At 43.1% G+C, this 12,765-nt stretch overlaps 1 protein-coding gene across 10 annotated transcripts in view; it reads left to right on the top strand.

Annotated features, from left to right (window-relative positions):
- STOX2 (storkhead box 2) overlaps positions 1-12,765 on the top strand; it is a gene marked incomplete at its 3' end in the record, with an annotated part of 209,569 nt that overhangs the window by 180,834 nt on the left and 15,970 nt on the right. For all 10 annotated transcript variants that reach the window (XM_082444786.1, XM_082444787.1, XM_082444793.1 and 7 more), the window contains one exon: positions 6,244-6,396. In XM_082444786.1, the coding sequence (XP_082300912.1) occupies positions 6,244-6,396 (153 nt within the window). The remainder of the gene's footprint in view (positions 1-6,243; positions 6,397-12,765) is intronic.

The following is a 12,765-nucleotide window of genomic DNA, read 5'->3' as shown; positions in this document are numbered from 1 at the left end:
ACAGAGAATCTAAATTAGTGACTGGGGAAAATGGCATTCATAGAGGACTGAGCTTTATTATAGTTCTTACTTTTTTTTTTCCTACAGAAAGAACCAAGATAGGAACAATTTTGGAACTCGAGTGCCCAGAGGTTTGGGGTATCTAAGAGGCACTCAAATAAATTTCTTGAAAGGATGAATTGTGTGAGAGAGAATTTTTTGAAAGAATTCCAACTAAAGTAACTGGCCAGAAGTTGGAAGGGAGAGTAGATAGAGGGGGTTAAATAGTAAAAATGCATGGGCATGATAAAGATATTTCTGAGGTGGAAGTCACCATCTGTAGAAGATAAAAGACAGAGGAAGTCGGCAAATGCATGATATCTGCTTCTTGTCCCAGACCCTCCTTCTCAGTTGCCTGGCGGTGGTAATAGTCACCAGTTTGTTCCCCACAGTTGCACAAGAGTGATTTTCTAACACAAACGTGTCATGTAATTCCCCTGTATAAACATACACGGGGTTCCCATCAGCATAAAGGGTAAGAGCTCAGCCTTCTGGTCTACCAGGAGACTACATTTCTCTCCATCTTACCCCCAGCCTGCTCCAGATGTGCCAGAATAGGCCCTCAGCATCCCCAGCTCAGCACGCTGCGCCGTGCCCTGCACACGCTCACTCCCGCCTCTGGTACAGCGGCTGCATCCTTCACTTGTTGGTTCCTTAAGTAGGTCTGATACGAGATCCAAAGAAAATCATTGTAAACTTGAATAAGATGTTGTGTTGTGTTGATCGATACCTATAATTCCTTTTATATAGATCTTAAATGCATGTCTTAACCCTCACTCAATGTATAATTATTTTTCTGTGGTAACTGCTATGTTTTGGGCAAAATTAATAGGGAGAGTCTTAGAAATTTCATGGTTAAATATATTTGGTCTCATTAAATTCTGTGTTTGTTTTGCAATTATTTAGCAACATATATGAATAAAATCACAACTCTTTGAATACCCTGAGCAATTCCTTGGATTCTGATGTTGTAAATGGATATTCATTCATTCAGCAAACAAGTACTGGGTGTCTGGTATGAGCTCTGCATTATTCTCGGCACTGAGAATGTAGGAATGTGGGGTTCACGTTTCCTTCTGTCATGGAGCTTCTATTCTAGTGGGTGAGACAGACGGTGTACCAGTACACACATTCAGAGAGTGAAGACAGTGACTTGAAAGGACCCTGGTACCAATTCCAGTCGGGGGGGCTCCCCACTCCACCAGCAGCTCTCTGACGCCAGCTGAGTGTCCTACAATTCATCCCAATTCCAACACCATCTACCTGGAAAGCATCAGATCCCATGGGTTAAGGGCTCAGTCCACAGGAGTGCCCTCACCCCACCCTGCCCCTGACCACAGATGCCACTCGCAAGCCCAGATTGTCACCTGTGTTCTGAAAGACTGGTGATAGATTGGAGGCTCGCACCACCCCCTCCTTGGGTTCAGTTACTTTGCTAGAGCGGCTTACGGGGAGAAACACTTTACTTACTAGTGTGCCAGTGTAGTATAAAAGAACACAAGTCAGGAAGAGCCAGGTGGAAGAGATGCATAGGGCAAGGAATAGGGAGAGGGCGCGGAACTTCCATGCCCTCCCAAGGTGCACCGCCCTCCCCAATCTCCACGTATTCAGCAACCTTGGAAGCCCTCTGAACCCCATCCTTTGGCTTTTTATGGAGGCTTCATTACATAAGCATGCTTGGTTAAATCATTGGCCGTTGAGGAGTGATTCAACCTCCAGCCACTCTCCTCTCCCCGGCAGAGGTCAGGGGGCGGGGCTGAAGGTTCCAACCCTGTAACCACGTGGTTGGTTCTCCTGGCTATGAGTCCCCATCCTTAGGTGCGGGTCCAAAAGTCACCTCACTGATGTAACAAAGATACCTTGACCTCTCTCACCACTTAGGAAATTCCAAGGGTTTTAGGAGCTCTGTGCCAGACATGGGGATGAAGACCAAACATGTATTTCTTATTATAAACCATGGTATCCAGTAACATGAGAGAGAGTGCGCTGTGGTTTTAGGACAGCATTAGATCGGGTGCCTGGGCAGGGCTTCCCAACGAGGCCTTGTTTAAATGGAGGCCCAGAGGAGGAGAAGCAGCCCGTCCTGCAGAGATCTGCGTGAGGAACATCCCAGGCAGGGGCTCAACACAGGCAAAGGCTCTGAGTGGGGAAAAAGCTTGGTGAGTGCAAAGAACAGAGGAGGTTGTGAGCATGTTGTAGGGAGGAGCGGGAGAGGGGTCGGGGGATGGTCCCGGAGGTGGGCGGACAAGCTCAGGCCAGCGCAGACCTGGCAAGGAGTTCCGATCTCCTAGGCGCAGTCGGCAGTCACTGTAGGATTTCATGCAGGGAAGCGGCGTGTTTTACGCTTTTCTAAGAAGACTGCTCTGTGGAGAAGGGAGTGTTGGGTAGCAGAGAGGGCTGGGAGGCATCGAGCCATTGTCATGGGCCAGGTGAGGGGGGACAGTGGCCTGGGGTAGGGGTCGCGTGGCAGATGGAGTGGAGGCAAGAGACCCAGGAAGCATGAGGGTGTAGAGGAGACAGGATGGCCGGTGGGGTGGAATGGGAGCGAGAAGTGATTTATCTTAGTGCAGTATAAAAACGAGAGGACGTGGAGATGGTCACTTAGAGCATCCGAATTCCGTTTGGTTCTCTCTCCTGAGTTAAATGTTATTCCACATATTCAGTATTATAGTGAAACTGAGCTTTTTCAATACCAATGAAAGCGTTTCAGAGACACTTAAAGCTTACTTGCCTCTTACAGTTGGCTGCAATGACTGAAAACAAATTAACTTAGAAGATCACTAAACGTTTGATATTTGTTAGTTAAACTAAACAAAGAATTTCAGCTAAAAGCAAAAGGACAAGCATGCCCTCGACTCGTTAATTTTGCTAATAGTCTTTCCTTTTTTACAGAAAGCTCAAGTTCCCTATAACCTATACAAAATTAGAAAATAGACCTGCATTATTTTTAAAAATTCCTATTTAGTATTTTTGTATCTTTAGTCTTCTGAGAAGTCCATAAGTATGATAGGCAAATTCTAGAAGATGTTACCCTCCCAAATGATGCACAGGTCCAAAGGTACTAGAATGTGCTTTGGTCTCCCCCTGCCACCGCCCTTGTTAGCTGACCCCATTGTCTTTTTCATCTGACTTATAAAATTATTCCAGGGACTTCCCTGGAGGTCCAGTGGTTAAGATGCCGTGCTTCCCAGCCGCATAGCACAGGGAGATCAGCTTGTTGCTTTGTGACCACCTAGAGGGGTGGGATAGGGAGGGTGGGAGGGAGGGAGACGCAAGAGGGAGGAGATATGGGAATATATGTATATGTATAGCTGATTCACTTTGTTATACAGCAGAAACTAACACACCATTGTAAAGCAATTATATTCCAATAAAGATGTTTTAAAAAAAAAAAAAGATGCCCTGCTTCCACTGCAGGGGGCATGGGTTCCATCCCTGGTTGGGGAACTAAGGTCCCACATGCCGCGTGGCGTGGCCAAAAAATTCCGGGTGACTTTGAAGTCCACGTAACCAACCTAGCAACTCTTAAGAAACCTGCCTCACTGCGGCTCATCCTCTCCTGCAGAAGGTGGAGGGACAGAGAAGGATCCACAGGAGAGATCTTTAGAGCGGCTATGGCTGAGCCACGCGGCCACCATGGGGAGGGGAGATTTGAACATGAGTAGCTCCAAACACACCCCTCTACTGCATCTCACCACCACCGTTAGTTCATCCTTTACACAGAAGCCTTTAGAATACGGTTGTGTTTGAATGAAGGGTACAACAGTTTTTCAAAGATTTAAATACACTCTTCTAGACAGTAGCAAGCTTGCCTACTGAGATGGTCACAATCCACATAATTCTGTCATTTTTGAGTCACCAACATGAACTGAGCTTCACCAGCCAGTGAGTGAAACTCACATCCTCAGCAGCAGCCCAAACTTCCGTGTTGCAGCTTCTGCCCTCTGCTACCCCAACAAATATTTGCAAGCATCTCTCAGAGGTCTATCTCTTTATGAGACTTACATCCCACAGGCCCCGGCAGTCCGTGGATTCTAAGTTAGGTCAGTTCCTGGTTTCTGCTGTTCAGGATTTGTGTATTTCCCCCCTCTCTTTGGCTGTTGAGGAAGTGTCTCCCTCTTGTCATACCCATCGTACAGAGAAGGGAGCCACAGCAGAGCTGATTGGAGCCCCGAGAGATGCAGGAAAGAGGGGCACGTTGGACTGAGCTGGGCTTGGGGCTGAGGGGGGTCAGGCTTCAACCTTTGACACTGGGGTCCTGCGGCCCCGTCTGGTGCACCTGTTAGACTTCCCCCCTCACCTGTCGGTTTTCATTCCCAGGTGCTGTTGCCTGGTTTTATCCATCAAGCCATTTCCCATCCATTCCATCAAAGCAGGGTTCACGTTCTTTCCCAAAGGGCCTCAGGATTCCCCCATCAGACTAGGAGTTGTGGCTGGAGGCAGCAGGCTGGTCCGCCCCAGGGCACCCAGACACCTGCCTGGAGGGTGTTGCTTAATGCCACAGGTCGGCCCAAGTCTGGTTCTGGTTAGTCACGGTGATTTATAACAAGAGTGAAATCACACTTGGAAACAAGAGGAGAGATTATGTAAATCCATGTGGGAAAGAAGCTTAGAAGCTCACAGATTTTCTACTCTGCTGATGGTTTCACCCCCTTCCTGAATGGCCTTTCTCAAGTGAAACCTTACAGAACCCCAAGGAGGAAACAGGTAGCACCCAGATGTCAGGAGCAGATTTCCCTGCCCTCCCACCCCTCCCTCTGCTGGGGGCACCCCTCCCTGCCCCCAGAAGCCTCTCTGGGGAATGCTAGGGATCCTTCCTTGGAACATGACTTGAAAGTCACCACACCGTGACGCCAAGATCTCAGAAAGGAAGGCAGTTATGTGCATTGAATGTTGCCGTCCGTCTCCCCAAGAGCCATGTCTGCCCCTGGCTTCTGGGTCTGCAGCCTCCCCCCACCTGCATTGGCTCTTTCAGATGCAAACGTGTGCAGGATGCCAGAGCCCCTCCTGGGTGGTAAGATCGTCCTCCACGTGGCCACCGGAGTCCTCTTCTTGAAATTCATATCTGACCTTGTCATTCCTTAAATTCCTTCTCTGGCGCACCATCCTTCATAGAATGAAGGCCTTGGGCGCTCAGCTCTTTGCTGATAATAGTCGCTATATACCTGCCCCCCTTCTCTGCTGCTCCCCAGAAAAATACCCCTGTGCCCCACAGCCACCCGGCACACTCCCACTTCCGCACCGGATTCAGGCTGCACGACCTTGGTAAAACCTCCTCTCACTTCCTGGTTCTAAGCTCCATCCTCACCTCCAGGTGGTGTACATCACTCTACCCGCTCTGCCCCAGAGTTTATTTTTCAGCCTTCTCTGGTGCACCATGAACGTTAGTCTGTCTCCTCCGCTTAAATGGAAACTCCTTGAGGGCAGAGATGTTGGTGGGAGGGGGCTTATTCACTTTGCCAAGTGACTCCCAAGCCCCCAGCAGATGCCTGGGGCAAAGGGCACCCAGCGTTTGAATGAATGAATCCTCAAGTTCCCACAAGTGTATTTGTCGAGATATGAATGACAGTTATTAAACAAATCAGCTCCGAGTTAATAAAAGCAGAGATCATTTGAAGAGGCTCCGTTGTTGCAAGCCTTTCAGTAGCAAGTCTATTTAAACGAGATCTCAGGTTTGTTTTTTTTTTTTTTTTTTTTTTTTGGCTGTGTTGGGTCTTCGTTTCTGTGCGAGGGCTTTCTCCAGTTGCGGCAAGCGGGGGCCACTCTTCATCGCGGTGCGCGGGCCTCTCACTGTCGCGGCCTCTCTCGTTGCGGAGCACGGGCTCCAGACGCGCAGGCTCAGTAATCGTGGCTCACGGGCCTAGTTGCTCCGCGGCATGTGGGATCTTCCCAGACCGGGGCTCGAACCCGTGTCCCCTGCATTGGCAGGCAGATTCTCAACCACTGCGCCATCAAGGAAGCCCGAGATCTCAGGTTTTAAACGCAAGTCTTCTTTGTGGAAGCAATTGAAGCTTCCGCCGTTCTGTGCACGTCTTTCCACCTGAGTGGACGTGGCTGTAACGCACCTCAGTGTTGAGGGTTGATTGTATTCATTGCACAAGGAACAGGTGAGAGTCACGGGAGGGGCGCGTGTGTGTGGAGGTGTGTGTGTGACAAGTGGCTGGGTCTTAATGAACCACTTACTTGAAAATTGTCTTTCTACAGGTGATGTGTCACCAATCAGTATGTCTCCCATCAGTCAATCTCAGTTTATCCCACTCGGGGAAATCCTTTGCTTGGCCATCTCCGCAATGAACTCGGCAAGAAAACCTGTCACCCAAGAAGCACTGATGGAGCACCTGACCACCTGTTTCCCAGGTAACGGGAAAAGAATGAGGCACTTCCCAAATGGATGTGTGCTCTGGCTGCCCTGGGACTTCCTATGGACAGTTCATCCCATGTTTAAGTTCAATAGGAAAAGAAAAATCTTTGACAAAACTGACCAGTAACTTTTCTTAGTTCTGTAATTAAAAACCAAGGCACTAGGGTCACTTCAAAAATAATTTGCCTTCTTCAGCTGTAATAGTTTTTAATTGGCACTGAGGGAAAGAAATTAAATCAGAATCCTTGAAGAATTCTGTGAAAAACTACCACAATTCCATTTAACCTTTACAACACAGCCTTCTTAAAGTCCGTGAACATCTTCATTCATGGGACTGGGTCAGAAACAACTGAACATTTGAGTCCTAAGGGATTCAGCTACAAAGAGAGTAATGTCAGAAATAAACATTATCTTGCATGCTCATGTCACGGCCTGATGAGTTTTAAGAGTATGCTATTTGATAAATTAAACTGACCTTATTTTAAAAGAAAAAAATTAAATAAAATGGTTCTTTTTCCTTTAAAAATTTTTTTAATTTTTAAATTTTTTTATTGGAGTATAGTTAATTTACAATGTTGTGTTAGTTTCAAGTGTACAGCAAAGTGATTCTATATATATATATATATATATATATATGTATATATATATATATATATATATATATATTCTTTTTCAGATTATTTTCCATTATAGGTTATTATCCTATATTGAGTGTAGTTCCCTGTGCTATACAGCAGGTCACTGTTGTTTACCTATTTTTTATATTGTAGTGTGTACATGTTAATCCCAAACTCATAATTTATCTCTGCCACCACCCCCCCACCGCTGCTATCCCCTTCAGTAACCATAAGTTTGTTTTCTATGTCTTTGAGTCTGTTTCTGTTTTGTAAATAAGTTCATTTGTATCCTTTTTTTCGATTCCACATATAAGTAATATTGATATACATATATCTGTCTTTCTCTGTCTGACTTATTTCAGTTAGTATGATAAACTCTAGGTCCATCCATGTTGCTGCAAATGGCATTATTTCATTCTTTTTAACGGCTGAGTAATATTCTATTGGGGGGAGAAAATACACACACACACACACACACACACACACACACACACACACACACACCCCACATCTTATTTATCCATTCATCTGTTGATGGACACTTAGGTTTTTTTCACATCTTGGCTATTGTAAATAGTGCTGCTGTGGCCACTGGGGTGCATGTATCTTTTCAAGTTAGAATTTTCTCCAGATATATGCCCAGGAGTGGGATTGCAGGATCGTCTTTTTCTCTTAAGTATTATAAAAAGGAGATAATAGCCCAGCCGCTGTATGAATAGTGTCTGACGCCTCCAGCGCTAGAAGATGGTAGGAGTGGTGATAAGCCGAGGAATTCTCATGTCCTGTCTCAAGAGAAGCAGCCCACTACTCAGCTCCAGTGCACTGTATCCGCCCCCCCAAAAAATATAGAACCCTGCCAGAGTTGCCAAATCTTCTAATTTTTTAAGACAATCTGGAAATACAGTTTGTATTTAATACAATCTGGAAATACAGTGAAATCTATAAATTTCCTTAAATAATGGCAATTTGCATGTATGTGTGTATTTTAACATGTGTATGCTGACGACATACAAGTCGAATAAAACACATTATTGGGCCATCAGTTTACCAACTTGGCCTGATCTCAACCCATACCTAGCTTGAAACAGAGCTTACGTTAAAAATGAGAGACAAACACTTGACATATTTTTCATTCGACCTAGAAGAGACCTTAAACCTCAGTAAAATGAGCTGTTGGCTGTATTTGTTAGCTTTTGCTACACAAATGCTGGGTAACAGTTACAGAACATCAGTGACGTATGACAATGAACATTTATTTAGCTCATGGGTCTGTGGGTTCTCCACGAGTCAGCTGGTCCAGGCTGGACCTTGCCAGGTGACTGTTCCACCTGTACTCCGTCCTCTTTGGAGAAGGGAACCTATTCTGCTCGTTGGGGTGGCAGAGACCCAAGAGAGCAAGTCCAGGGGCTCTGGGGCTCTTCAGACCTCTGGTCATGCCACGCCCACTAACATTTCATTGACCAAAGCAAACCTGGCCAAACTCAAAGTCAAGGTGTAGGGAAATGCAGCCCACCCATGGGGAGGTGGCAGAGGGACTACTTTTAAATAGTCAACCACCGTGTTGAGTCTCCCCACTTTTCCTCTTGCCCCAAAGGAACTTTATATTTCTCTTCCAGTGATTTTTTTCCTCCTTTTGGGGTTTTCTAATTATGACTTTTGAACAACACGGGTTAGAACTGTGCAAGTCCATTTATCCATGAATTTTTTTCAGTAAATATAGTATCTGTATTTTCCTTTCATAGGTCTTTAAATTAACTAAGGGTAAGGGAATGTTTGTGTTCAATTAGAGATCACAATATGTGGAATCAAAACCAGACTATCTCAGCTTCCTGCCCTTGGGTGAGTCATTTATCAATTCCTCTGTTTTTGAGGCAGAGATAGCAGTACCCGGATTTTTGACCACGAAGGGGGGTCGGTGCCCCTAACCCCTGCATTGTTCAAGTGTCAACTGTAATATGTTTTGAAATTACATGTACTCTTTAAAAGCTCTGACATGAGTCCACCCCTTCAACCTACTGATTATCTTAAATTTTCTAACATTTTATTATCTCTGAATATTCTTCACTGTCTGTCTTTCTCTGTTAACTTCCAGGCAACTCCTTTTCCGTTCAATAGTAAGATAAGAGAATCCCAGGTGAGATTACTTAAGGGGACAAATGTGTTCATGAACTAATGCTCTTGTGAAGGAAGGCTGTTCTTTTTGGCCTTTTACCTGGGTAGCCTCTTCTGACATCAAACATCCCAGCTGCTTTTAAAACCCCTCTGTTTTTATGTAGGTTCATAAGAGATCCCATAGCTTTTCCAAACTTGGTTACATATCTCCCATTACGGGGCCATAAAATAGAGAACAGAGGGTTTCCCTGGTGGTGCAGTGGTTAAGAATCTGCCTGCCAATGCAGGGGACACGGGTTCGAGCCCTGGTCTGGGAAGATACCACATGCCGTGGAGCAACTAAGCCCATGCCCCATGACTACTGAGCCTGCACTCTAGAGCCCATGAGCCACAACTACTGAAGCCTGCAAGCCACAACTACTGAAGCCCACGTGCCTAGAGTCTGTGCTCCACAATGAGAGGCCCGTGCACCACAACGAAAAGCAGCCCCCGCTCGCTGCAACTAGAGAAAGCCTGCGCACAGCAACGAAGACCCAACGCAGCCAAAAATAAATAAAGTAAAATAAATTAATTTTAAAAAAATAGAGAACAGAAAGAACACAGAGCGAGTATGTAATAGGTAATTGTGGGTCACTGCCAGACAGCTGCTAACAGTATCACTAAGTTGGAATATTTTGTAGAGAAATCCATAGAACAACTCTTTGCTAGTTTTTATGGTAAGTGACCCTAAATCCCAAGGCCTTGCATTCAGATGGACCAAGAGGAGCTAACTTAACCTTTTTCATATGATGATTTATTGGTCAACCCTAGAAGTTTGCAAGGACACCATACAAACCTGAGTCTAGGGCAGGGCTTGGCAGACTATGGCCTGCAGGCTGTGTGTGGCCCTCCACTTGTTTTTGTAAATAAAGTTTTATTGGAACACAGCCACACCTGTTTGTTTATATATAGTTTTTGGCTCCTTAGGCTACAGTTACAGAGTTGAATAGTGGCAACTGGGAGCTCATATGGCTCATCAAGCCTGAAATAGTTATTACTGTCTGGCTCTTTACAGAAAAACTTTGCCAACCACCGGTTTAGGGCAAGGTGGTAATTATTTAAAACTTTGTTCAGCAGTAGCTCTGTATTTTAAACTACTATTTCCTGAAATGAAGTTTTGTTTCTTGCCTGCCTTCCTTCTTTTCTTCTTTTCTTATCTCTCTTCCTCCTTTTTTCTTTTTTTCCTTTGATTTTCTGCTTTTCTTTTGCTATCATTTAAGTTACTTCAGAACAGAACAATTCAGAAAACTTAATACTATTCAAATTCTGTTTGAAAAATGTATTTCAGTGCAATTCTAAAACTTTGGAGGGATTCAAATATTTTTGTTTTTTGTTTTTTAAAGGTAACACTATTTACTTTTTATTATTTTACTACTTAAAAATAAAGTTTTGAAGTCTAACTGAATATTATTAAAACATTCAAACTCTTATTTTTAATGCATATGTTATAAATAGAAAGAATAGTCTAGATTTTGACCTCTTCCTGTTTTGGACATCCATATTCTAAAGAAAGTTTTTATTAAAAAGTCTTCTGGTAAAAATGTCTGATATGCGGATACTTAAACCTTTTAATCATCTTTCTATATTGGTTAAATTTTTGAAAACAACTTTTATATACCAGTTCACATTATAGAAATAAGAATATTTTTAAAAGGTTTGAAAAGAATAATTACTGCTTCTCACCTTTCTAAATAGGTCCTCATACTATCATATATGGAATGGATAAACAACAAGGTTCTACTATACGGCACAAGGAACTGTACTCAGTATCCTGTGGTAAACCATAATGGAAAAGAATATAAAAAAGAATGTATATATGTATAACTGAATCACTTTACTGTACAGCAGAAAGCAGCACAGCATTGTAAATCAACTATACTTCAATTAAAAATAAATAAATTTTAAAAATAAATAAATAGGTCCTCATCCATCCAGAGTGATCATTTAAATTGGACTACTACTTGTTAAGTTATTACACCTGGATCTTTCCGGGAGGAAAGCTTACCCTCAGGGGAATAGAATTAGACCTATAAGTCTGCTTATGGGCTTGAAGTTGACTTTCGAGTTCGCTGGAGACTAACATTATCTATACTGTGTTCTGTCTCCAGTTCATCCCTTTACATCGCTTCCTACTGAATTCCTCTCAGCCAATGTCCTTCACAAACACGAAGAAATCATCTGAAGAAACCCATTAAGTTTTCAGTCTAAAATGCTTACCATACAGAAGATGTACATATGTGCTCTGTTCCAACGATTGTCAGATTTGCAAGATTAAAGTGGTATATAAGTCTAAATAACCTCCCATTGGCATGCAGTATATTGAAATATCTGTTTTTGCTTTGAGAGATGTAAAGGTGTAGGAAAGGAGAGAGGTCAGATTCCAGCCCTATTTGAGTGTAAAGCTTACCTTTGCTCTTTACGCTATCGAAATCCAAACTCATGTTGAACTTTGGGACTAGAATCTGGAAGTGATGGAATATGCAAACCTTGACAATCTCTATCACAGCCATCCCTTTTTCAGGTGAGCCCTACAGATTTCTAGTGGAATCCTTGGTTTCATAGACAATTGAAGATACCAGTCATTATACTGGGGCTTAATAATAAAATAATAATCATAAATATCAGTGACTTTCAGGTAAAGCTTTGAAAACTCACAGGTAGGGGTATGGAAAATGGATTGGACAGGGAATGTTTCTAGTTTGTTTTTTCAAATTAAACATTATTTGATTGGTACACTTGAAAATCCAAGACATCAAAACTTTAAATGTAAATTCTCTCTGGAAACTCTTTCTTATTCCTTCATTTGGGAACACTCAGAGAGCTTATTCTTACTGGTAAGTAAACATGATTGCTTTGTAGTCATGATTCCGTATAGTTTTGTGAGTTTTCTAAGATGAGCACTTGGTTGGCCTCCAATCAGCAAATTCTATAAAACAGTGAAATTTTTGTTTTATCGTAATAGCTATTTTTATGAATAACTCTTCAGCTTTCCTTTTTTATAGCAGCGTAGTAAACCAGTCAATCATGAATTCTTCTAAATGAGCCTTACCATTTTTTGAAAAATTTCTGTGTGACTAGTGCCCCCTGAGGTTGTTCAGCAGAAGCAGAACAGTTAGTAGGGTTACTAGCAGGGGCATAGAAGCTTCTTTTAAGTTGCTCCTCTTATGTGCAAGCATTTTCTTTATTATGTTGGTTCTCACGAATTGCAGATATATAGCTTGGGTTGTATCACTAATTCAATTGGAACTCATTTTTGTTTTGTACAGAAACAACCTTAAATTTTTTTAAAAAATTTGTTATTTTACCAGCCTTAAAAACCAACATACATTTGCATACATTGCTCAAGAGTAGAACCTTAGACAAAAAGGAAATCATGCAGCTCAAAAATTAAATAATTATATTAAACAATACATCATTCAGAAGCAGTGTTATCTTTTCTGCCTTGATCACAATGGGTGCCCTCTGAAGAGGGTAACAAAAATGGGTATGTAACTTACTCATACATGGACTCTCTCCCCTTGAGAACTGCAGGCCATTTCTAGTGTTTTTGTATTTCACTTTCATAGTTTTGGAAGGATTGGGGGAGCCTAAACTTCT

This window comes from Balaenoptera physalus, assembly GCF_965194825.1.
Source record: "Balaenoptera physalus genome assembly, chromosome: 21".
Lineage (NCBI taxonomy): Eukaryota > Metazoa > Chordata > Mammalia > Artiodactyla > Balaenopteridae > Balaenoptera > Balaenoptera physalus.
This window is presented reverse-complemented; position numbering and strand designations above follow the sequence as displayed.